This window comes from Rhamphochromis sp. 'chilingali', assembly GCF_963969265.1.
Source record: "Rhamphochromis sp. 'chilingali' genome assembly, chromosome: 19".
NCBI lineage: Eukaryota > Metazoa > Chordata > Actinopteri > Cichliformes > Cichlidae > Rhamphochromis > Rhamphochromis sp. 'chilingali'.
The window spans coordinates 20,685,290-20,710,373 of NC_137946.1; the positions used below are offsets into that span (position 1 = coordinate 20,685,290).

Here is a 25,084-nt window from a genome sequence, read left to right on the forward strand (position 1 = left end):
TGAATGTTGTGTGACTGTCTCAGAGCAAGATAAATTAGTTGTTTATGCTCATTCTTATATTCATTTTTTAAATAGTTTGCCTCTTTTCATTTAACATCTGTCAACATTCAAAGTCTGCTCTGTCTGTCGAATATTAGCTGTTTGCTTAATCCTTCATGTAACTGAATCCATGTGGCTCGTGTACAGGCGTTAGTTACATCTATATATTTAAATGAGCCACCCATCTGTCATGTACTATTACAAATATATACTTGGCTGACTCTGACAGTAGCTCTTCATATAGACAACAATTTGAAGAGATAAGAATGAAGAAAAGATGTGTTTTTGCGACAGGCAGCCAGCAACAAAGTGCCTAAAGATTTAAAGATACCATTTATTTACTAGGTTTGTTCTGTTTAAACACAACACTGGTCCATCCCTTGAGTTAGGTGCCCTTTTTATCCTTCAGTGATTCATAGGTCATTTTTAAGTGGCTTAATAAATTAAAAGAATTAAAAAAGCTTTTGGCCCTGTAAAACTACATGCAAAAACACATACAGATACAGACCTGAGAAGGCATTTTTAAGGATTTCATAGTTATAAAGTGAATAAAATAAAATATTGTACATAACTCTTTTCTATATGTCTTTAAACTGGAATAATGTTGTTAGCTCACTCTTTCCTTATACCAACTTTAGTCTTTCTTTCTTCCTCTTATGTTCACACTTCTCTTCTCCTCAGCTCCTGTTTCATACCAGTGGCGCCCCCCAGAGGTTCAAACTGCAGATGATTCTGCTTCAGCCTCTGGTCTGTCTCTGTGTTTACAGTCTTAACAAAAGCAATGCTTATCCTCTCTGTTCTCTGTTTAATAACTTAAAAATTTTGTGTTATCCTCTGGCAGGACATTCTCACATTTTCAGACCTCAAATTGTCAAGTCAGTCGCCCGCCCAACTTCTCCCTCTCCTTTTTCTTCTGATGCCCCTCTTCTTTCATCCGTACCCCCTCTTCCAAAATCTCCCACCTCTAGCTCAGAGTCAGGTAATTGAAGGCAGCTTTTCCTATTTCTGATCTTTCATAGGTTCTGTAGTTATTTCTCAGTGTTTCTCCTCTGTCTTCATCCTGGAAATCATCCTTCCTGTCATTCCTTCTCATTTTCCAGGTGCTCACGGAGCAAAGTTGAAATCTGACTCTGTTAGAGCTGATGGGGACATCGCCCCTGTTCCTCTGTTAACTAGTCCTGATCTTGATGCCCTCTGTGACCCAGTGGCTCCAGTCTGTCCTGCTTCTATCCTCTGCACTTCACCCACTCAATCCTCTTCTCTACCAAAGCCTGCCTTTTTCTCCTCACCTCTCACTGTATCTCGTCCTTCTGCTCCTCCAGCACATACCAGCTCCAGTCGGTCAGGTACACTGGCCTGCAAATCATCCTCATTTCAAAGACATTTTCCTCATTCTTCTATCTGAAAATATCCAGTTTAAAGCAAAAACAGTCTTTCCTCCTTTTGTGCAAAGTATGTTCTGATCTTTCCTTCTCATTCTGTATAGGCTTAACATTCCCCCTCGCTCAGGTGGATGAGGAAACGACCTCAGCAGTGAAAGAAGCATCCGCAAGCCCTCTGCACCAATCCAAGGATTCCCCCAAAAACAAAGGGACAGCTTTACACAGCAAGATGTCCAATCAGCCAGTCAGAGCAGCCCAGGATTCAAAGGTGACCATCGCAGAAAACAAAGTCGGACCAGTGCGGATCAGGTGAGGTCATGGGACGATATCACATGAAGGGATAAATTTAGATTGCAAGGTTTGGTGCCCTGAAGATATGTTTGGCCTGAAACTGCTGTGTGAGTGGAAATTCTGTCAGACCGCAAAGGTTACGCTGTGTCTTGTGGACTGGGAGCAGATCTAACTGAGTGCAGGAGAAACAGCAAAGATGACAACACTTGTTCATATTGAAACAAAGACAAAAAGTTAGAAGGCTCACTTCCTTTTTTTCGTCTTCCTGTAATCTTTTTGATTTGTTTTTAAAGGCAGTCTTAGATGTGCTGTATGTTTGAATTTGCGATACTGTTTTAAGGAATAAGGAAATCTTTTTTTGGCAGATTTAAACATAAAAATTCAATTGATGACCTCAAGTATTAATCAAATGACCTCAAGCTGTTATGCTCACATAAAAACTGGAAGCAGGGGAAACAGTTTACCTGGATTGGCAACAAAAACAAGATATGAGCTCCTAATAAGCGAGTTTTAGAAGAGCTCATCGACTCAGTCTGATGTGTCAGTCTGGACTTTGATGCTGTACAAAGGTAACCGTCTGCTGGTGGAGGCTTCATGTTTAGTGGAAATCTGTGAACGCTGCAAGACAACAAATAAGCATATTTCCCTAAACAGCCATCTAAGACACCCAGATTTAACTATTCAATACCACTGATAACATAGCTGCTGGACAGCAACGCTCCTACAATTGTTTGGTCCTATTTTCAAACAAAAATGGAACAAACTATAAAAACCTAATAAGGAGCATTGATCATTGGCTTATCAGCTCTAACGATCATCCAAATTATCCCCAAATTAGTGCTTCAGTCTGCTGTTCATGTTACTAGATGAAGGACTACAATAATTGTCAGTGTGCACTTCCCCAGCGCATCACAGTTGCTTCTTGTTTGTGATTGTGCTTCCATGATGCTAACATATGCCAACAGTTGCAAAGCGCTTTGATTTCTGCCTCCTGTTGCCTTGATATCCTGGTCTGGTCTGCACTCTCAGCTTTCTGTAATCTCAACTGCTTATCTGTTGAGCCTGACCTCCAATATTTCTGTCCCTAGTCCTCCCCAGACCCGCTCAGAGCTGATCATAGCGCCACCCCCTCCTTGGCCCTTTGCTTCCTGCGAGCGCGCCACTCCCCAGCAGCCCTCCACCACTGTCGTGGCAGCATTTATAACTCCTAAACAGCCCAATGTTCCAGAGCAAATTGATGTTAAAAAGCCTTCCAGTGAGAGTATTAGTAGCTCCATTAACACAGAAAAGCCGCCCTTGGCAAAGCCAGAGCCAGAGCCTGACTTTGATGATTTCATCTTTGAGTCGCCTAACCAGAGACAAGAATCAAGGGGTTTGTTTCTGGAAGAGGATGACTCTAAGCACGATACTATCAAAAGGTGTCCCCCAGGGTGAGTATTTATATTCAAGGATGCAATCAGGAATAATTATTTTCGAAAACAAATGCTAAGGTTGCAGAATGTGAAGTGATGATGAAGGTGATACACGCAGACAGAGAAATAAAGCCTTAAGGTATATTGTGTATCTGTTCTGCAGTCTTGAACAAAAAACCAATGAAAAGAAGTACGGAGAAAAGCAATTAGAGGGAGCAGCAATCGCAAAGGAGCAGGAGAAGCAGAGGGAGGCAGAAATTCAAAAGAAACAAGAGGAGGAAAGGAGGCGAAAAGAGGAAGAGCAAAAGGCCATGTTCTTAAAGCAAGAAGAGAGGAGAAAACATGAGGAAGAGAAGAAGAGACTGTTGGAAGAGGAGAAGAAGAGACTCTTACAGGAGGAGGAAGAGATCAAGAAGGAGAAAGAAAGGATGAAACGTGAGGAGGAGAGACTCCTGAAGGAGAAGAAAGAGAAACAGGAGAAATTGAGGGTAGAAGAGGAGATGAGGAAGCGAGATGAGGAGGAGAGGAGAAAAAGAGAGGAAGAGATGAGACTCCTGGAGCTGGAGGAGGAAAAGGAAAAACTCCAGAGGGAGGAGGAGCGAAGACTTGAAAGAGAAAGATTCATCAAAAAGATGAAGGAAGAGGAGGAGAAAAAGATAGAGGAGCGGAGAGCAGTTGAGGAGCAAAGAAAAAGAAGGGAGGAAGAGAAAAAGAGGCTCGCAGAGGAAGAGGAAAAAAGAAAGGTGGAGGAGAAACGCTTGAAAGAGGCCAAAGAGAAGGAGCAGCAGAAAATAATAGAGGAAGAGAGAAGAAAAAGGGAGGAGGAGGAGAAAAAACTCAAAGAGTCAGAGGAGAGAAAGAAGAGAGAAGCGGAAGAAAAGGAGAGACGACTCAAAGAGGAGAGAGAGAAGGAGATAGAAAGGATGGAGAGGAAGAAAAAGGAAGAGGAAGAGAAAAGATGTGAAGAGGAGGCGAGGAGAGAGAGGCTCTTAAAGGAGCAGAAAGAGAAGGAGAGGATACAAAGGGAGGAAATGGATAGAATTAATAGGGAAGAAGAAGAAAAGAAGAGGCAACTACAAGAGGAGATGAGAAGGCAGGAGGAGAGGAGAGAGAGGCTCGTAAAGGAGCAGAAAGAAAAGGAGAGGATACAAAGGGAGGAAATGGAGAGAATCAAAAGGGAAAAAGAAGAAAAGAAAAGGCGACTTCAAGAGGAGCTGAGAATACAGGAGGCAGAGAAGAAGAAAAAGGAGGGGGAGGAGAGAAAAAAGAAGGAAGATGAGGTGAAGAGGCAGAGAGAGGAGAAAGAGAAAGCTGAAATGAAAGTGAAAGAGGAAGAAGACAGGAAAAAGAATGAAGAAAAACAAAAGCAGAAGCTGCAGGAGGAGGAGATGGAGAGAAGAAAGAAGAAGGAGGCTCGAGCAGCATCGGTCTGCAGTCTGGAGGCCAACAAGTCAGATGAAGACAAAGAAAAGATGAAAACAGTTCCCTCCTTGTCCATTTCTGAGTTAAACACACACATGACCCCTGCTGGTACCAAACACGCCAACGCGGCTCTTAAAAATGTGACACAAACAAAACTTCCTGCTCCTCACTTCCCTCCGCTGGTCAAAAGCAGCACTGCATCCAAGCGGCTTCCCTCACAAATTCCCAACCAATCACAAGACAGAGAGTATGCCCCTCCATCAGTTCGGAAACCAAACTCCAGCGAGCGGTGAGTTATAGTTCTGAAATAAGTGGTGATTTCACTCTGTGCGTGCTGATTGCGCTTTGTGTGGTCTGTAAACACAGATGGCTTCTTCTTTAATCAGCAAATGAAATCAGAGAGACTCAAAACTTGAAACTGAGTTCATGATCTTAAAAATCACTTATTTCCGACTTAAAGCTGCGTGAAGCTGAATCCGTCTGATTACTTTGTGGTGATTTTTTCAGGATTCTCTGCTCTCTCGCCTAATACTTCTGCCAAGGAGGTCATGTTTTTGTAGCTTTCCCATGTGTGTTATTCTGTACTTAAACACAAAGATGAATTATTGGTTGAAAGTCAACAAAAGGCTTAAAATTTATAATGTATGATTCTTACAAGTGTACTATGTGTTGTCAACATAGTACTGTATAAACATTTAAAATATCATCTCACTTTCAAGTTCAAAATATTGATCTGATGGCCAAATTTATAATAATGCTATATAGATCTATTTAAAACTATGTTTCTTACTGCCACTGCTTGTACTGACAACATATATCCATATATGGAATGATCAATGGCGATTCTAAGTATAAGGTTACTTTAGACCTCTGACCTCTTGTGAAAGGTCAAATAAGCTGCCTTTGTTTGTATTGGCAACGTTCAGGAAATGATACTGGTATATGGGGATTATAAATAACACTTAAATTATAGTTTGCATCCAAATATCAGGTCACATTTGACGTCTGACCTCACTTTTACATTTCACATCTGCTTTTTATTTAAGTTAATCCCAAAATGTGTTACATCTTTGAAGACAAATATAATTTATGTAATATATATATAATATATATAGTATAATGCTTTATAATAAGCTGAAGGTATTCAGCTTAATAAAGTGAATATATACAAAACACAGTACTGTTCCCTTAGAAGTACATACTGCCCAGAGAGTGAGCAGCTTTGGTGGAGGTTTGCATCCTGCTGTAATAACTGGTACTGATATCGGTGGTCTTGCCCCTGGTATATCTCAGCTGCCCGTCATCGCTCACCCCTACTTCTGTTTGTTTTTTATAATTAATAATGGCTGTCCTCTGCTCCTTTTCTTCCTGTTTTTCCTTTCTCTCCAGTCTTGGGCAACTGTCTCTCATAAGCGAGGGTTCACTGTCAAACATTGTTGTGCCAGAAAAGAAAGTCTCTGCCACATGTACTCTGCCTGGCCCTGCTGTTCAGCCAACAGCCCAGAATAAAGCAGTTATATTAGAGGTCTCGATGGTGGTGCCACCTCAACAGAGGCTGTCTGATGCAGAGATTCCTCTATGGAAAGTGCTAGAAGGGAGAAGTGGGAAAGTTACACCTGAAAAAATCTCTGCCGAGGAGGGTACAAAACCTTTGTGCAGAGGGTAAGAACAGACTAGGGGGCACATCTTTGTCTGCTTCTCTGCTTAATCCTCTTGTTTGTGCTTCGCATGCCTCGCTAATTGTTTGGTTTCCTAACCATGTTTGTACGAAATGCCAATTAGTGGATATATCCTTCATGTGGTTTTCCCTCTCTTCTAGCTCACACGGAGAGGATGCTGCTGAGGTGCACACGCCTGTTAGGCAAGAGAGCCAACCAGTTAAAGCAAAAGATGGAGATGAACATCATATTGCCGCACCCTCTTCTCAGCCCAGCGCACCGGCAGTTAAAAAGGAGCCTAAAGAGCCAGAGGGACCCAGCGTGGAATCAGCACCCTCAGTCGAGGTTCCCCCCCAAGAAGCTGGAGAGCATGTGACTCTGGCGCTGGAGCCACTTCAGCCCTCGAAACCAAAACCAGAACTGCGGCCGGAACAAGTTCTTCATCCATCAGGAAAACCACAACAGGAGGGAGCAGATGAGGAGAAACCAGCCGATGCCGTGCCTGGTGGTCACGAGCATTTCATCAACAATAAGGACCCAGTGTGCGAGGCAGAAAAACAGCTGTGGGCAGCTGTGGAGGAGACCACCACCGAGATAGGAGTGGAAAAAGGGATGGAAAGTAGTGAAAGCAAGGAAGCAAAGGAGGAGAAGCTGAAAGAGGAGGAAGGTGTAATAGGGGGGTGAGTCAGCGATGGTTGCTTGCAGTGTTTGCTGCATGGCGTGACACCACATGCGCATTTTAATGGCTAACGTTCCTCTGGGTGCTGCAGCCTATCAAGTGCTTACTCAGCAACTGCAACTAACCTCACCTGAAGCTGTTTTCTTTATATTGACCTCTGTCAGTGCTGCAGTGGTATTTCAAATGGAGCGGTTTGATGAGAGCTTTACACAAGTATATAATGGACCTGTGTGTGTGTGTGTGTGTGTGTGTGTGTGTGTGTGTGTGTGTGTGTGTGTGTGTGTGTGTGTGTGTGTGTGTGTGTGTGTGTGTGTGTGTGTGTGTGTCTGGTAGTGCTGAGAAATGTGCGCACACAGAGGCAGATGTGTGTGTTGCAGAGCAGCAGAGGGAGGCGCCTGCTGGTTTCATGTCAGCAGTAGTTGGGGTGTTATACAGAGGGTGAGTCTCTCTGTGTGTGTCCGTGTGTGTGTGCTACTGTGTGGACTTCTACTGTGTGTTTTTCTATCCAGATATGCTTTTATTGCAACGGGTTGCTATTAACAAAGCCCCTAAAGATACCATTTAAAATTGGTTCTTGTTGTCTAATTCAATTCAATTTTATTTATACAGCGCCAAATCACAACAACTGTTCCCTCAAGGCGCTTTATATTGTAAGGTAGACTCTACAATAATACATACAGAGAAAAACCCAACAATCATATGACCCCCTATATGAGCAAGCACTTTGGCAACAGAGGAAAGGAAAAACTCCCTTTTAACAGAAAGAAACCTCTGGCAGTACCAGGCTCAGGGAGGGACGACCATCTGCCATGACTGGCTGGGATGAGTGAGGGAAGACAGGACAAAAGACATGCTGTGGAAGACAGCCAGAGATTAATAACAAGTATAATTCAGTGCAGAGAGGTAGACACTAACACTGGTTCATCCCTCGAGTTAGGATCCTTATTTATGCTGCAGTGATTCATTGGTCAGTGTTGTGATATGTTAAAAAACGAACTATTAACTATTGCTCATCATGATTTTAAAAATTACACACACAAAAAAAAATAAAATTCTAGCTCCTTGGAAGCAAAATGTAAAGAAATGAAGGGTGGTAGTGTAACAGACCGAAGAAATATTAGACGAGGTAAAACATTTAATACATTCACCTCATTATGTAAGAGCCTACACGTTAATGCATTATTACCTCATCTCTAAAAAAGTTGCTGCGTGGCAACTTTCAGTGAAGTACTGAAACATTTTGATGTTTATTAACTGCTTTCGTGGCATTTAAACTGGCTGCATATAAAAGCATCCATCGCTGGAGAATGCACCATCCAGTGGATCTTTGTGATTGTTTTGATTATGTGGTGGGCTGGCTTTGCCAATGTGGTTTTTAAGTATTGAGTGGCTCTTTGAGGATTCATCTTGCATATGTAGCTGCTGGCTTGTCTGTGGGCCGATCTGAGCTCTCAGCTCTGTGCCACCAGAAAGTATTTCACTTGTTCCTAATCCCGTCAAAGAGAAAAATCGGTATGCTGTGCAGAGTTGCTCTCGCTGTAGCAAACAGTGTTTCTTTTGGGTGCTTTTGCACGGCATTTTGGAAAAGCACCAAAACAAAGTCTGGGAAGGAACTATTTTTAATCAAACATGTTGTCTCACCCTCTGTCACAGTGTTCAGAGCTCATGAAGCAGGTCGTTTTCGGGTGAGCTCTGTCTCACAGTTTTCCTGTTGTTCGTATCTGCCCTTTAGCTACGAGACAGTGGCCTCCATCCTGAACACATCAGGATCGACTCTTGCAGGTCAACCGCAACCCTCTATCAAACAGCCATGCCACCTTATAAATAATGAACTCCAGCCATGTTTACATGAAGTAGATCCGGAGATCTTGTGTTCCTCTGAGGCGGATAATGATCCACCGATTCCCATTGATGTGGACATTTTGCCACCCACAGACTTCTCTGACACAGCAGAGAGTCAGGCGACTGCAGAAGAAAAAGTTTCTGAGACTCAGAAAAAAGAGTGCTCATCTTTAAACGAGGCACACAATCTGGTGGCAATTCTGAGAAGAGCTGCTAGTGAACAGGAGAAAGAAAGAGAAGGGAACAGGGAGAGAGAGGAGAGAGAAAAGGTGGAAAACATCAAGAGGGCAGAGAAGCAAGTGAGAGACAGGAAGGAGAGGGAAGAGGAAGCAAAGAAAGAGAAACACAGGTTGGAGAGGGAAAAAGAAGAGGCAATAAAAAGGTTGGAAAAAGGGAGAAAGGAGATGAGGATGAGTGAGAGAGAAGGGATAAAAGAGGGAAAGGAAGAAAGGAATGGAGTGGACGAAACAAGGCAAGGGAATGAGCATAAGGAGAAAAGGGAAACAGAGCCCGAAACAAAGCAACAGAGAAAGGATGTCAATGAGGAAGTAAAGAAAAAAGAGAAGAAAGGAAAAGGAAAGGAGGACAACCATGGAGAAACCCCACAGTGGAGGACAGAGGCCCTTCCTGTTCTTGCTTTAGAAAAAGTCAACCAGAAAGTGGATAGCAGCCAACAAAACAACTGTCCGCCACTGAGGGAGGTAGAATTAGAGGATATTGCATATGATGAGAGGTCACAAGGTAATAATGAGGAATCAGGATTCAGTTCTGATCCTAAACTAGCAAACACTGTAATATCTAATGCTGAAGTATTGACCAGCCCGGCTGATTCTGCCCCTGCAGCCAAAACTAAAACCAGCAAAGCTGAGGACTATGTTTGTATTGTTAAGAAAACCATGGATGATCCTGGCTTCAAATCACTTAAAAAAGGCAAATCCTATCTTAAACATGGAGCCATCCCAGAGTGGCTGAGAGAGGATGATGTTGAGGAAATATCATATGAGAGGGGACAGGAAGCTCTTGGATCCATCTGGCTGGCTGAGCTGTACATGGAAGGGGAAGCAGGGTGAGTAAGGGGTATGGGAGAGATAAATAGCCACAGGGAGAGAGGTGAGTAAAGAGAGAGTTGTGCTCGTTGCTTCTAATGGATCTCTGGACTGTGTTTTCTTTAACTCCGGGGGAAATCACGTTAGTTAAACCCCACTGAGCGTTTGGCCTGGCCGTGCATGTCCTTCTTATGAAAGAGTCATGTATTTGCTTGTGAATCATACATGCAACCTTCCAAAGAACATCATTAGACCATTATTGTTGTTCTGGATTAATTATTATTATATGTCCCATCTTCTCCTCAGCTTCCTAATTCGCTGTGACCTAAACTCCATGCTTATTGGAGTCGACTGGTACTTACATAGCACGCTTCTACTCAGTTGAACAGTTCTTTATTTCCATTTACTGTAAACTGAGGAGGGTAATAATCAAAGTTAAGATTATGTTATCTTTCAGTGTTTCAGTGTCAGTGTAGCCCATTGATAGTCTCCTGTAAATCTATGGAAAAATTGCAAATATGAACTTTTAGTAGTTAACCATAGGCTTTCAGTTGTTGTTTAGACAAATGTGTAGCAGTAAATCTTGCAAGCATGAAAATAAAAAAGCATGCAATGGATGTATGTGCATCTACTGCATGAGTTATTTTTGCTGTCTACATGAATATGACACGTCTACTTACATAGTTCTGTAATCAGTGCAGCTTCACAGAATGTCAAGTGGCGTGGATGCATTGATTGTTTTGATGTTCAGATGCTGTGATGCATTCGAGGCTAGAGAAAGTCAAAACTAGTATAATCTCATTGCTAGGCCTTGGTTCTACTAATGCTCCGGGACTCTCTGTGAAAATCTTTTCCTAACAAGATGTCCAAGGAATGACATAAAAATAGCTGAGTGTGGGAAAAGCACAGTGAGCTTTAACATCCACCATGCACTACCCTTAGTTCATCAAAATGTTTGTCCTTGAATCTTTAGACGTTTGTGATCTTGAAAGGGTAAATATGTGGTTGCTTGAGATGAATGAAGGTGTGTTTGCAAAGAAAGGGAATGGGGCATGAAAAGGATGCTGGCTAGGTTTGTGGTTCTTGAGTTTTGTGAAAAACACACGAGATCTGAAATTTGATTTTCTGTCTTCAGACCAGGCCACCCTTCCCCAGCTGTAAACCAGAAGTCCTCTTCAATTGTTTTCAGCCAACAAACACTTTACCAGAGCCCTGCTCCCAGTCAGCCAAATAAACCAGAAGTTCTTGAGTCATTAACCAGTCTAACAGACAGTCCACATCCTAACCCTCTGTCTGTGTCTCAGCAGGGGATATCAGTCAATCAGACAGTGAGGAATAAACCCGTTCCCCAACTTAATGAATCACAGAAACAGCTGCTAAAAGGACAGAGAAAAGCTGTTGCTACAAATACTAGCCATAGCCTTGAGGTAGCAGCTGATGAGGAGGGAGAACTTGTTCAGTCGTCAGTGGTTCCTTGGCCTCTCCCTCCAAGCACTTCCAACATACAGTCTGATACAAAACATACTAAGACATACACAGACATGAGCGTCACTAAAGTAGATAGTGAAATAAATACAGTCACACAATCACACACAAGTCTTGAAATGAAGGTTAAGGAAGATGTGAACAACTCCAAGACTTTCAGTTTAAACAAGAGTGACAGTGACAGCCAAAAGAGTGACAGTGCACAAATGAACAACCTTTGCACGAGTCACTCCAAAGACCAACAACTCCAAGAAGAGGAAAAGTTCCTATTGGCTAAAATTCGCCTGATGTCAGGTGACTCATCCCCGGTGTCCAGCATTCACAATATGAAACGACTCATCCCGGCCCCGGGGGATATTGACTGTGACACTGAGCAGCCAAAAAAACAACTGGACATCGCCACAGATCTCACTGTTGTCAATCAACACTTAGTTTTTCCCAGCTTTGATGCCCTGCAGGAAATATCACTAACTGAAACAGAAGAGCCACAGGCAGAGGAAAATGCGTAAGTCAGGATAGGCTGTTATCTTGTCCTGTTTTATTAGACCAACTCGTTTGAGACTTGGCTTATAAAGCACAATGTTTTAGTACAGCTTTGTGTGCTGAGATCTAATGTTGTCTTTTCTTGGCTGAACTTGGCTGAACCCCAAAAAACAAGCTCTGGTGTAGTCTGTGTATCTGTACACATGAGTGCATGTGGCTGTTCTAGAGGTCACTTTTTTCAACTTTATGTTCAAAGAGTATTTTACACCGAAACGCTGAAAAGAGGCCCTAGGTGCAGATCCCGGATGAGACCCCATTTTGTTACAAATCGCTAAAACTTGCAACAAAAAGAAGGGAGTGTGTTCAAGGCCATCATAATCAGCAAGATTATTTAAACTAAAAAAATGTGTCAGGTGTTTGATGTATGCTTGGCTGAGTGACAGTGAGGAAAGACGCTTGCAAGATCTGTCAAAATCAGGCTCTGATGACAACCAGCTGGCTTAAGGCTTTTGCTTAGGTCACACATGGGTGATGTGACCCAAAAAGGCAAACTGAGATGCTTAAAAATGAGTGTATGCCCATAAAATGCCAAAAGCGTAGGCCTGCATTGAGGCAACCATGCTGCAAATCCTGATGCAAATCACACGACTGCTGTATGTTTTCCATCACGCTCTTTTAACATCGTGAGTTTGTTCAGTTCATCATCATCATCATGGCAAGCTTGCATGTCAAATCTGAAAAATTGCACATGGCAATGATGAAACGGCATCGATAACCTCCTTCATTTCTTCTAAGTTAAGCTTTTTTCACATCATATATCTTTTTTTTCCTAGGCCAAAACACCAGCTGGCTGACCTCCCTGATGACGTAGTTAAGAAACCACCATTCCAACTAGACGACTCGCCCAGCACAGTCCATCACTGTGAGATCACATCATCTCGTCTTCCTACTTTACCAGAAGAAGAGACCTCTGACCCCAGGACCCTGGATCCTGTTACAGTGGTCCGGGAGGAGGCTGATGGGAAGGACGACACAGCTGAGGTAAATTTAATGAATACTCATCTTTATACTTTTCTTTACTCATCATACGTATTTGGCTTTTCATTTGCGTAGATGCACAGAAACAACATTTCTTTCCCTCTTTCTCCAGGATCTGGTGAACTCCAGCCAATCGCTGCTCGAGTGGTGTCAGAGCATCACTAGTGGGTACCAGGGGGTAAAGGTCACAAACTTCAGCACTTCCTGGAGAAATGGGCTGGCCTTCTGTGCCATCCTACACCACTTCCATCCAGACAAAATGTACGACATTTTACACAAAAGTTACTAGTTTTGAGTAGATTCTCTTTAGAAATTATAAATATTAACTAAACTGTTCATCTTAATGTTGTAAGCTACTTTTCTGTTCCTGCTTTTGTGCCATTAGAGATTTTGACCAGTTGGACCCTCATGATATCAAACTCAACAATAAAAAGGTGAGCATGATTTAATGTTTTTAGTTTAGTGCACTGTGCCATCAGTTTGTTTTTGCAGCCACATGAAAGGATGATGACATAGTTCTGGTAACTTTTAGATCAATATTTTTCATGCAATATAGTCAGAGATGTTTGACGATTAACACCCAGAGCAATAAGTATAATTCTTAGCCCACCCCTTATTTCTTTATATTTTGCTTACAAGCAGCCAGACGTTCTTGTATTTTTTAAAGTGGTCCTGAATGATAGTTTTCCAGGCTTTGCTCCAGAGCACATATTCTGCTGTTCTATTAAAAGAGTGTTGCTAGGGCAATTGTTGCCATCTCCCATTGTAATCCTGTGTTTCCTAACAACATCAGGCGTTTGATGGCTTCGAGGCGCTGGGAATCTCTCGCCTGCTGGAGCCGTCAGACATGGTCCTTCTGTCCGTGCCTGACAGGCTCATAGTCATGACCTACCTCAGCCAGATCCGCTCACACTTCACCAACCAGGAGCTGAGCGTGCTGCAGATAGAGCACAACAGCAGTAAGTCCAGTTACGGCGTCGCTCTCACCGGCCCGACTCCCACGAATGTGGACGCTGCTGCTTTCTGCATGGCCAGACTAAATGAAGGAGTGAGTCTAGAAGAGGGAGGAAGCAGCACGCTGGTGGTCCCGCCGCCAAGAGCTAAACGACAGCTTAAAGGTACTAGTATTATTCCCTCTGTATGATTATTTTATTATATATTCACCAAATAAGGTTAATTTTGCCCACTTTGGCTTTTTGGAACTTTTACAGTTTCTGTTGTCTTACCATAACAAACTGTGCAGGCATAGTTAAAAACTTTTTATTATGCAAGCCCTTTCACACCATAAACCTGGGTTAAAAAAAAGAGCAAAAACAGCGAGGAGAGCAGAAAGGAAAGGAGCAAAGGTGGAAACACTAGTGTTTCCCAGGGTAACTTAGGAATGTGAAGTAGCAAAGTTAGAGCTAAGGCAACAAGAGGCACAGAAAACAGATCAATAAATCAAGTTCACAATGCCTCACTTAAGATTTTTGTTGGTTCCCAGAGATACCAGATGTGCCTTTTTAGTGCAAATGTGTTTAATATTCATTTTGGCTATAAATATTAGTCCCAGTAGAACAGCTGTGAAATTTATTATTCTTATTTAAAACTCCTGAATGTCCCTGGAGACACGTTATCTCAAATAGATTCATGAGCGATGAGGTCTGGCATGAACTCTGCGTGTTCTGTCAAAGTTGGAAAAGTTCTGATGAGTTCATATGTGAGAAAACCATCTCAGCCTTTTTCCTTCCTGTGCTGTTATCAATGGTTTGGCCTGGTCGGCATCCAGTTAGGACATCCAGTAAGTGATGTCATGTACATCTGTGCTTCAATCACGATGTAGTAATATTTAATATGTCATGACCATTAGGGCATTATTTTCTGCTGTGGCTCCTGGTAATCACAGACATCCACAAAGTGTCAATGGAGCAGATTCAGATACATGTTTTACTTTCACTTTGATAGTTCTTTCTTTGGCTTTTCATTTTACTGGATTAAGTACATATGGATAAATACTCTGTACCAAGTTTTCTGAGGCCTTAAAACAATTAAAGAAATATAACATGTAATCATTTGTCTGTCCTGCTTTTAGTGGAGGAGTCCATAACTCCAGTCCCGCCCCCACGGTCTCTTACAAAGGTAGTCAAGCCTGGGCCGGCTCAGGTAACACTTTGTCTTTCTTCCTTTATTATTTCCATCAGCAAACAAACTTTTCAGGCCAAAAAATACGTGAAACACTCTCAATTTTTACTTTGCATTTTCACCTCTGTTTAACTTTATACATCTGCTTTACTGTAGCTATATGAAAGTTTTATATTTCTTCTCCAGGATGAAAATACAATGTCTAACTCTGCAACAGAAAACACGAGTAATACAGGTATGAGCCTGCAGAGTAAGCCTTTTCTAACATTTGAAGCATTTGTTTTAGCACTCTTTCCCTCACTTTTTTCCCTACTCTGATTTGTGTATTTCAATTCTTGCAGAGTTTCAGCGTGCAGATGAGCCCCAGCCTCCAAAACAAGACGAGGAAACAATGGTCAGTCATGTGTTCTTCCCCTTTTCTGTTCTTTATTTCATTTCTATATCATTTTGATTCTCACATCATCATTAATTGATGGCTCCAAAAAGTACTGAATAACAGCTGTCCAGTTCATCATTCACATCTTATATTCTCCATCCTTTGACCTCTCTAATCTTTTTGACCCTCTTCTTCTGCTTCTCTTCGTATGTCCCCCTCCCCTTTCTGCTGTCCGACCCCCTCTTTCTGTTGATCTCTTTTCTTCCTCTGTTTGTGGCTTTCTGTCGTCATTCTGTATGTTCGTGTGTGGTTGTGTGTGTTTGCCTCTATTCGTCTGCGTGTCTTTGTACATGTATGATGGTGGCTTGTGGTCAGTCTCTGCAGGACACCAGCCAGTATGTGTTGAGTGAGCTGGCAGCATTGGAGACAGAACAGAAGCACATCGACAGCAGAGCTGCAGTGGTGGAGAGACGACTGCGAAGTCTCATGGAAACAGGTGAGTCACTTAATTAAACCTCTGATAAGCAAGAAGTGAACGGTGCAGAATTCACTAAGCAGATTTAATCCAATGGACTTTTGCATTGATTAAGTGGTTGCAGTTATGTGTCATCACTGGATTACTCCTGTTTTCTCTTCCCTATCCCCTGGTCATAGCAGGTGGCTGCCCCTCCCTGAACATTGTTCTGTTAATAATAATAATAAAATAATAATAATAATATATTGTATTAATAGGCACCTTTCAGGGCACTCAAGGACATCTTACAATCAATGAAATAACAAAATCGAGTATATGGCGATTAAAAACACATCAGAGAATGAAAAAGTTTCAAAGACGAGCTGACAATCGTCTGAAAGCTCTAACTGGGGTCTAACAGAGGATGGTGGAGGTGGAGGATAACAGAGTGGAGTAGAGCAAGCTGTGACAATGTGCAGAAGATCGGTGAGATACAGAGGTGCAGGGTTATGGAGAGACTTGAAAGTAAGAAGATGAATCTTAGAATTAATGCAGTATTTTGCAGGAAGTAGTAGAAGGACAGGATTTATATATTTTACTGAAGGAGTTCAGGAGCAGGCCTGTGTTAGAGGTCTCTTCTTGTCAAAAGGGAGTTCTTCCTCTCCAACATCACCGAGTGCTTGTAAGAGGGGAAGGTGGCACTATAAGACGCCAAAAAATATACATGTAAATGCATAAAAAGATGAACTAAATTGAACCGAACCTTAAATCTCCTGACCTGCATGCAGATGAATACCCTCCTCAGCCATGATGCTAACCTGCCTTCTACTTGTGATTATAATGAAGTAAATTCCAGATCCAGCTCTGTCTAGTTTACACTTTTTTTTGTTGTTAAATAGTATCTTGCATGTGGATCTTTATGTTTAATGATCTTTATCTTTATCTGTATTCAAATATTCACAAGCTTTCATGTCTTTTCTCTGCTGTTGCAGGAAGTGACCGTGATGAAGAGGAGAGACTGATCCAGGAGTGGTTCACTCTGGTAAACAAGAAGAACGCTCTGATCCGCAGACAAGACAACCTGGAACTGCTGTAAGACCTCCCACATATCAGTATACACATACTCATATACGTATATTTTACATTTGTTTTAAACCGACTTGTTCTTAACTGCATCTATAGACAAGAGGAGCAGGATCTGGAGAGGAGATTTGACCTTCTGACCAGAGAACTGCGCGTAATCATGGCTATTGAAGGTCATTAAAGTAGTGGAAACAAGTAATCTGTACAATATCAGTCAAAATGATTTACAGATAATAATACAAATCTAAATGGTAAAAAAAAATTAAAACACAATGAATTTGATCTTTTTGAGTGCTGCTTTTTGTGCAGACTGGCAGAAGTCACCCACTCAGCAGCAGAGGGAGCAGCTGCTCCTCCAGGAGCTGGTGTCTTTGGTCAACCAAAGGGACGAGATCATCAGGGATATCGACACCAAGGAGAGACGGTCAGTATATGTAGGGTTATGTGAAAGAGACAAAGTGGGTTACAGGAAGATTATACATCCAAAAAACAAAAGAGATTAGTTTGTTATTTGGATCTTTATGCCTATCTATGATAGAGGGGTGCAGATATCCATGAGCTCAGCACCGTACCGTGCTTTTTGTGTTTGCAGGGCCTTGGAGGAGGATGAGCGTCTGGAGCGTGGTCTCGAAATGAGGAGGAGAAAATACAGCAACAAAGAAAAATGTGTGTTACAGTGAGACGACTGAGGACAAGCACAAACGGCTTTTACTCCAAAGCCCCAAAAGAGTACTTTTTTTAAAAATAGAAAGCTGTTTTTTAAGGATGCTGGGGCTCTGTATTTTCTTGTATTTAAAGTGCCTTGAGGACTGCTCTGAGTTTGACACTGCAAAACATATGTCATCTTCTCTGATAAAAAAAAAAAAGAAATTCAAGTGTTCATTATTTTAAGTGTGTCTTAATATATAAGTATTGATTGATTCTTTTCACCTATTTTTATTTATTTAAATTATGTATCTGACTGTTTTACATCTATTGCACATTTGCTTTTTGTGTGTTTCTGTTTCTAATCTGTGACTTTCAGTATTCAAACACTGGCTTATCCTCCATTGTGAAAAACGAGGCCAAAATATTTGCAGCCTTGAGGGGAAGTTTAGTTTACAGTTGTTTGTAATCTGCAGGTTTCTAGTAATGTCACCCTACTTGTCACTTCCCCGAGGAAAAAGTCCATAAACACGCCCGAGCATTTTGGATATCAAAATAGTATGTGGTAAGTCATGAGCTGGACTCGAATGCCCAATGTTGTTAGCGGAGGATACGTGTTTTCAGATTCAGGATGACCCCCTGCAGCCTCATGGAGCTCAAAGATGTTTCCAGCCTAAAGTTACACCTTGGTAACTTGCAGTCTTTGTGGATGTGATTGCTCACGTCTGCAATATTCACAGAAATCAAAGTGCTTTCCATTTCTGTGTCGACTACTGCATGCATGCTTATGGAGGTGTGCTAATAAAGTGGCACTGTGCTCCACAGCACCACTATGTATTCATACTGTAGCTGCGTATAATGAATCGAGGATGTTTGTGATGATGAAAATAAAAACATATCGGCTGGTTGCTCATCTGTCATGACTGTTTTCATCACTTAGTCTTCATCACACTTCATAGATTATGTAACCCAGGGCAGTAACTGTAATATGATCCTAATGTATAATCGTAACATGCTAAAATCACCCTGTGCACATAATAGCATAAAGGCATTGGACGCTACAAAAATATCCCCTAATGTGATGCTGCAGTGATCACAAAACAGACATTGCTGGATAGTGATCAATACAGCTGAAATCTAAATTTAACAACACTTCAGGGTAAATATCTGTTTTTACCTTGCTTGGTGTGTCTCAAATGAGGTTTGGTAATGCATCTCCAACTGGCAATCCAGCTGTGAGGAAATTACTTAAATTGTTAAGCCAAAGACGTCAAACTCATTTTACATCATGGCCCACTAGGGTTAAGTTGGTTGGACCAGTGTAGAGAAGCTTAACTACACATGTGATCTCTGAGATATCTTAACATAAGAAGGGGGGAAAGTGTAATTTTAACAGTTTTAACAGTGTACAGTTATTTCCCAGACTGCCCTGTAATTATAAAACAGAAAGCTATTGTTTATGCATAAAAAACAACCTTTTTCTTTTAGTTAAAAGGCCAAAATGTATGCTCTTCTTTAAAGTTTCCAAAGTTGTCCAGTGGGCCAGCTTTGACCGTCTGCCAATAAGTGATTTCCAGTATTTATGATTGGCGGTATTTAAACGGTTGTAAATGACTTGTTGGCCTTTAATATGTGAAACATATGTCAAATATATCTCTTGTGAATGGGATCGAGCCACTTTAAGCCAGAAAGATCATTTCTGCCACAGAGTAGAAGCTGCAATCAGTTTCTGGCAATTATTTATGCTTTATTTATGAATATGATACTCTCATTAACATAAAAAAATGTCTTTCTCAGAAGAGATCTGGCAAAGAGGGAAGCAACAACCATAACATAACAGTTGTATAAATATATTTTAAGTGCCAAAAACGATTGGATTGATTATAATGTAGAACACAGAAGAACAATAACGCAGAGTCATAAAGATTCTTACAAAACATGTAATTTCTTTATTTTATTTATAAGACCTTCGTAAATCCTGCTGACTGCAGACTATCAATATAACCAAAGATATTGATGAATTAAAATGTGAATATATACACTTAACTATATATTTTTGGCATTGTATAATCTATTTGACGTGTAGACTGATACTGATAAATCAGCTAACAAAAATCAGTTTAATAAAAGAAATTATAAGTCAGAGCCACTGTTTAGTACTACTGCACGAACACAGCAAAGAGCAAATGTAAACTGATGCAGCCCCAAAAGATCTTAATAGAGGCATGAAAATCGTTTTCTGTATGCGATTGGATGTAAGGTGCAGAATAACGATCTCCAGCATGTCCCTGGTGGTCTAGTGGTTAGGATTCGACGCTCTCACCGCCGCGGCCCGGGTTCGATTCCCGGTCAGGGAACTAGTTTTTTCGTGTTCTATGATGGCTACATGTTTGTTTTCCAATTACACAACTACTTCTACTGGCACGGAGAGGCTAAGCTTCACCTGTTTTTGTTTTTGTTTTTTTTATCTCTGACCCTAGTATAAAAATATTGAGTCATAACCAAAACTGAATATTTACTGTTATGTATTATGTTTGTTTGCACGTAGTCTTGTTTACACTCGTACCGTTTACCTGAATGAGCTTGTTTTTTGCGTGCAGTTACTGGACTTCATAGAGCATTAGAGCTAATCAGCTAATCACCAGGACTCACTAATCTGAAATAACTGACAGGATCGAGCCGATCCAAAGCGGGGTGAACCTGCACTCCTTTGTTAGCCGCCGCTTAGCTGGAGAACCAGCTGAAGTTGTGATTGCAAACCCTCACGTTTGTCATGCAGGTAGAGAACACCCACCCGAGGTGTTTCCTGGGTTTGCTGAGCTGCCTATTCTTGGCTGGTCTCTACGTTGGCAGTTTGTACGTCTGGAGAAGCAGCTCACCAAGGTATACAGCTCACCAACAGGCATGAGAGAAGTGCTGTTAGGCCAGACAACTAAACTTAAACTGTGCGTGCAGGGATCATCCCAGTGTGATAAAGCGTCGCTGTGCTAGTGTGCTGCTGGTCTCTGTAGTGTCACCTGCAGTTGTGAAGACATGGATACACTGGGCTGATGTCAAGGTGAGTATACTGTAGATAGTAACATTTCCCCTGGAGGATTTACCTTGTGACCCGACAAGTTTCAGCACTATGAGTTTAACTCAACTCTGTGACAATTTAAACTCCACCTATCGTTCAATTCTGTATCTGTTTGTTTATTTGTCCCGATTGTTACCTTTGTAAAGGATCTTTTCCATCAGTAATCTATACCAATCAAATCAAATCTGTGATTACTGCTCATCTAAAATTAAATGTTATGAACAATATTCCCAAAAGTATTTGCTTTTTTTTCTTCAAACTCAACTTGAACTTGAAATATCCGTAAGGTTTAATGTGATGTTGCTATGATGTAGCTATAACAGCTTCAACTTTTCTGGGAAGGCTTTCCACAGAAGAAGTGTTTATGGGAATTTTTGACCATTCTTCCATCCCAAAGGTGTTCCATCAGTTTGAGGTCAGGACTCTGTGTAAGCCAGTTAAGTTTTTCCCCACCAAGCTTGCTCATCCATGTCATTATGGACTTTGCTTTGTGCACTGGTGCGCAGTCCTGTTGGAGCAGGAAGGAGTCACCCTCGTCCCCAAACTCTTCCTATAAAGTTGGGAGCATGAAAATGTCTTGATATGCTGAAGCATTAAGAGTTCCTTTCACTGGAACTAAGGGGCTCAGCCCAACTGAAAAACAACCCCAGACTATAATCCCCCCTTCACCAAACTTTACACTTGGCGCAATGCAGTCAGACAACCACCAAACCCAGACCCATCGGATTGTCCATCATCCACAGAGCACGTCGCTATTGCTCTGGAGTCCAGTGGCGGAGTGCTTAACACCACTGTATATGACACTTTGCATTATTCTTGGTGATGTGAGGCTTGGATGCAGCTGCTCGGCCATGGAAACCCATTCAATGAAACTCTCTCCACACTGTTCTTGAGCTAATCTGAAGGCCACATGAAGTTCGGTGACTCGTTTCACTTCAGTGACTCGTTTAAACGTCATTCTCACGGTTTCTAAAACACATTTTGCCCTTCAGGCGGACGTGTCTGTGTGGGAGTTGATGGGACTTCGCATGGACGGTTTGGTTGCTGCATCCATATTACCTTTATTACTTACTATGGTAAGTCAGGGGATCCCATATCTGATTAACTTGATTCTGCATTCAAAATATTAATATAAATTTTGTTTAGCATACATTTGTAACATTTTGCTTCATTAGAGATGGAAAAGAATAGTACTGATTTCAAATTGCTTAACTGAGGGCACAAATATCTCTGAAGTTTTATATGTAGCGCACATTAAATACTTACAGATGAAAACCCAGGATTTATTTACATTTACATCATTAACATAAGATTTGTCAGAAATGAAGAAAACCATAGTCAATGAGTTTTTCAGTAGCTTCAAACAGTAATCTGTAGATCCCGTTTCTCTCATACAGCAATATATTTATGCTTAGCTGAGGCATGCTTGACATTTCAGAGATTTATTTTCATTCCTGCTAAGCGTGGCCTCAGCTTAGCTTTGCAACTTCCATTAAATGTCTACGTTCTGCAGTAATATCCCCATGGGCGAGTTTAAACCACACACTGACAAATGTACCCTGTAGTTTCCAGTTTAATCTTTTTTTTTAATTTACATCCTCTAGATTTTATAAACAACTGGTTTTACTCTCCCACGTCAGGTTTTTTATCTCGGCCCACTGGTTCACTCCGCTATAGACAACCCCAAAGGCTTCACCGGGGAAATGCAGTGTGCACTGGGTACGTTTGTCTCTATAATAACTGAATGTTATGTTGGGTTAACTGGAATCAGAGAGCTGCACATGTGTGCTTTCATGCACTTCTCCCAGATGTTCAGTCATGGAGGCGGTGTGCGGGGGACGCAGTGTGGCTCAGAAACCAGGTGGTGGCACCAGTGACAGAGGAGCTGGTGTTCAGAGGGGCCATGCTTCCTATGTTGGTGCCCTGCACGGGACCCACAGGCGCTATCGTCACCGCTCCACTGTTCTTTGGAGTTGGTATGTGAAAAAGTTTTCAAACAGAAAAAAAAAACATATTTGCATATATTTGAACTATTTCAGATTAAATTTTAACACCAAGTTCGAGAGACTTCTTCTTCTCCCAGCAGTTCCTACATCCATGAACGCTCTCTGTGATCTTCCTCTTTTCCTCCTGCCTGGCAGCTCCATATTCACCCTCTTTTGTCCAATCCAGTCGCCACCCTTCCTCTGCACCAAGGAGGAGAGAATAATAAATGTTGCATTTTGTGCCTCATTTTTTCTTCCAAATCTATGTTTGCAAGTGTTACATTACATTTGGTTTGACTGCCTTTAATGTCAACTGCCTCATTTTAGCTCATTTCCACCATGTCATAGAGGAGCGACGCCTTGGGAAATAGAGCATGAGTGTCATCCTTCTGGTGGCAGGTCAGTTAGCTGAAAAGGCAAACCATGTTGTCATGATCAGAGCAAGGTGACTCATTTCTTTTAGCTTGATTTTGATCATCTTTATGTGACATGGACTGATAAAACTAAAACTGAGCACTTTGATCGCATCTTTTTTTCTCTCACAGGGATGCAGTTCTTGTACACAACTGTTTTTGGTGCTTTTACTGCCTTTATATTCATGAGAACTGGTAAGATATGTGATCTATACGATAATTTGGTCACTCATTAGCCTACGATAATCAACCCATTTCATCTGAAATCTTTGTTTTGTTTTGGTTTTTTTTTAAGGGCATGTTGTCGGTCCAGTTTTGTGCCATTCATTTTGCAACAGTCAGGGCCTGCCTGACATCAGCTCTGCCCTGCAACACCCTCACAGTTCAGCTCTGCTCTTCTCATATCTGATGGGAGGCCTGCTGTTTCTGGTGCTGCTCTTCCCGCTGACAGACCAGTACTTTTATGGTCCCATTCCCATCTGCAGCCTGGCTCCCCCTCCAGGGTCGGTTTGCTGAATGAAATCGAATTAAGTTAAATGCGCTCCAGCTCTCCTTCTTTTACTCTGGATTTCATTTTGTGATGTAAAAAGTTGCTGTTTTTTTTTCTTTTTAACAAAACTAAAAATCTATGCGTGTATATATGTCTATGCGTGGGTGGGTCAGCATGAGTGCAGAATGATTAGAGCAGTTTAGACATTTCCTGCATGGTTAAAAATATTTCCTACTGTATTGAAACTCAATGCCAGTACAACTTTCCCCGGTTAAAAGGGAGAAAAAGAGGTGTGTGTGTGTGTGTGTGTGTGTGTGTGTGTGTGTGTGTGTGTGTGTGTGTGTGTGTGTGTGTGTGTGTGTGTGTGTGTGTGTGTGTGTGTGTGTGTGTGTGTGTGTGTGTGTGTGCATGGCTGAGAAAAACAGATGAACTGTGAAAGGGAAGGCAGTAGAAAAAAAACACATGCAGACAGAGCGATGGAGACAGACACAAACACAGACGATGTTGCCAGAAAATACACAAAGGGAACCAAAGTGAGAGGCACAACTAAAACGTGTGCTATTAGGACAAATAAGGCTATGACAGTCAGGCTGTAGCAGTAAATACAGAAAGAAGTGAGGGAAAATGGTTGGAGTGGGCAGAGAAAAGGAAAGAGGAGAAATGTAAAGGAAAAGTGGAGCGGGAAGAAGCTTAAAGTATTTCCCCAGGGAAACTGAAAATGTGAAGTAGCAGAGATGAGGGAGAGGAGGTCATTCAGGGTCTGTGGAAATGGTTAAAGGTTGCATTGGACAATTAAGATTTATGAGTCAGACAGATGTTTACAAATTAAAACAGTGGGGGTAAAGTCACGCATGTTTCTGCACATGTACTACATGCATATCTTAGCTGTTCTTCAGTCAGTAAACTCTGGTCTTGACTAAAGTTTTTTTTGAATCCCATTTCAACTGGTAAGGTTTTCTTTAAGCCTTTATTAGATGGAAAAGGAGAAAAGTGGGGGAAATGACACGCAGGAGATGGTCTGTGGCAGATATGAACACAAACAGCCTTTGGCATACGGGCTGCCTGTTTAACCACATGTACAGACGCTCCTGCAGCAAAAAAAGATCAGATTTTTGTAGTGTTCCTCTGCACACCACCACAGTGGATTTTAAATCAAACAATCAACATGTGATTGAAGCACAGACTTTCAGCTTTAACTCAAAGGCTTTAACAAACATATTATACTGGCTGTTTAGGAATTACAGTCATTTTTTATGTACAGTTCCCCATTTTCAGAAGCTCAAAATGAATTGGACAGTTGACTCATAAGCAGGTTCGTGCCACACTGAGGCCTGTTTTCATGATAAATGTAGCACACGTAACACTGGAAGTTGTTTCAAACTGTTTAATTTGTAACTTTTGAAGTGGCCAAATCAAAAGTCTGTTACATTTCTAAAAAGAATGAATGCACTGGTTCTCTCAGCAACACCAACAGACCTGAAAGACCACAGAAGATGAAAGTGGATGATGACAGAATTATTTCCATGGTTAAGGAAAACAACTTTACAATATCTAATGTAAGAAGATTCTCTGGGAGGTAGAGGTGAAGTCTCTAAAAGAGCCTGCACAGTTCAGAAAAAAAAATATTAGACAGATGAAACAAAGTATAACTTCTACCAGAACGA

The 25,084-nt window shown here is 41.6% G+C and overlaps 1 protein-coding gene and 1 pseudogene across 8 annotated transcripts in view; both read left to right on the top strand.

Annotated features, from left to right (window-relative positions):
• Window positions 1-18,364, top strand: part of LOC308386587 (EH domain-binding protein 1-like protein 1) — a 28,694-nt gene extending 10,330 nt beyond the window's left edge. For 2 of the 7 annotated variants that reach the window (XM_080866236.1, XM_080866237.1), the window contains 18 exons: window positions 1,526-1,730; window positions 2,801-3,142; window positions 3,288-4,835; window positions 5,936-6,208; window positions 6,366-6,884; window positions 7,217-7,321; window positions 12,573-12,780; window positions 12,890-13,038; window positions 13,163-13,211; window positions 13,571-13,895; window positions 14,849-14,919; window positions 15,085-15,133; window positions 15,240-15,292; window positions 15,650-15,770; window positions 16,721-16,820; window positions 16,911-16,984; window positions 17,121-17,235; window positions 17,404-18,364. In XM_080866236.1, coding sequence (XP_080722362.1) covers window positions 1,526-1,730; window positions 2,801-3,142; window positions 3,288-4,835; window positions 5,936-6,208; window positions 6,366-6,884; window positions 7,217-7,321; window positions 12,573-12,780; window positions 12,890-13,038; window positions 13,163-13,211; window positions 13,571-13,895; window positions 14,849-14,919; window positions 15,085-15,133; window positions 15,240-15,292; window positions 15,650-15,770; window positions 16,721-16,820; window positions 16,911-16,984; window positions 17,121-17,235; window positions 17,404-17,491 — 4,394 coding nt within the window. In that variant the 3' untranslated portion in view covers window positions 17,492-18,364. Of the gene's footprint in view, window positions 1-720; window positions 787-880; window positions 1,019-1,139; window positions 1,386-1,525; window positions 1,731-2,800; window positions 3,143-3,287; window positions 4,836-5,935; window positions 6,209-6,365; window positions 6,885-7,216; window positions 7,322-12,572; window positions 12,781-12,889; window positions 13,039-13,162; window positions 13,212-13,570; window positions 13,896-14,848; window positions 14,920-15,084; window positions 15,134-15,239; window positions 15,293-15,649; window positions 15,771-16,720; window positions 16,821-16,910; window positions 16,985-17,120; window positions 17,236-17,403 lie in introns of all 7 variants that reach the window. The other 5 variants (XM_080866231.1, XM_080866232.1, XM_080866235.1 and 2 more) reach the window with 5 other exon arrangements.
• A 1,861-nt stretch (window positions 18,365-20,225) lies between these two features.
• LOC308387271 (CAAX prenyl protease 2-like) lies at window positions 20,226-23,466 on the top strand (annotated as a pseudogene). Its single transcript, XR_013974726.1, has 8 exons — window positions 20,226-20,339; window positions 20,412-20,514; window positions 21,525-21,608; window positions 22,173-22,251; window positions 22,341-22,508; window positions 22,845-22,916; window positions 23,063-23,125; window positions 23,226-23,466. The product of XR_013974726.1 is annotated as a CAAX prenyl protease 2-like (transcript).
• The last annotated feature ends 1,618 nt before the right edge of the window (window positions 23,467-25,084 follow it).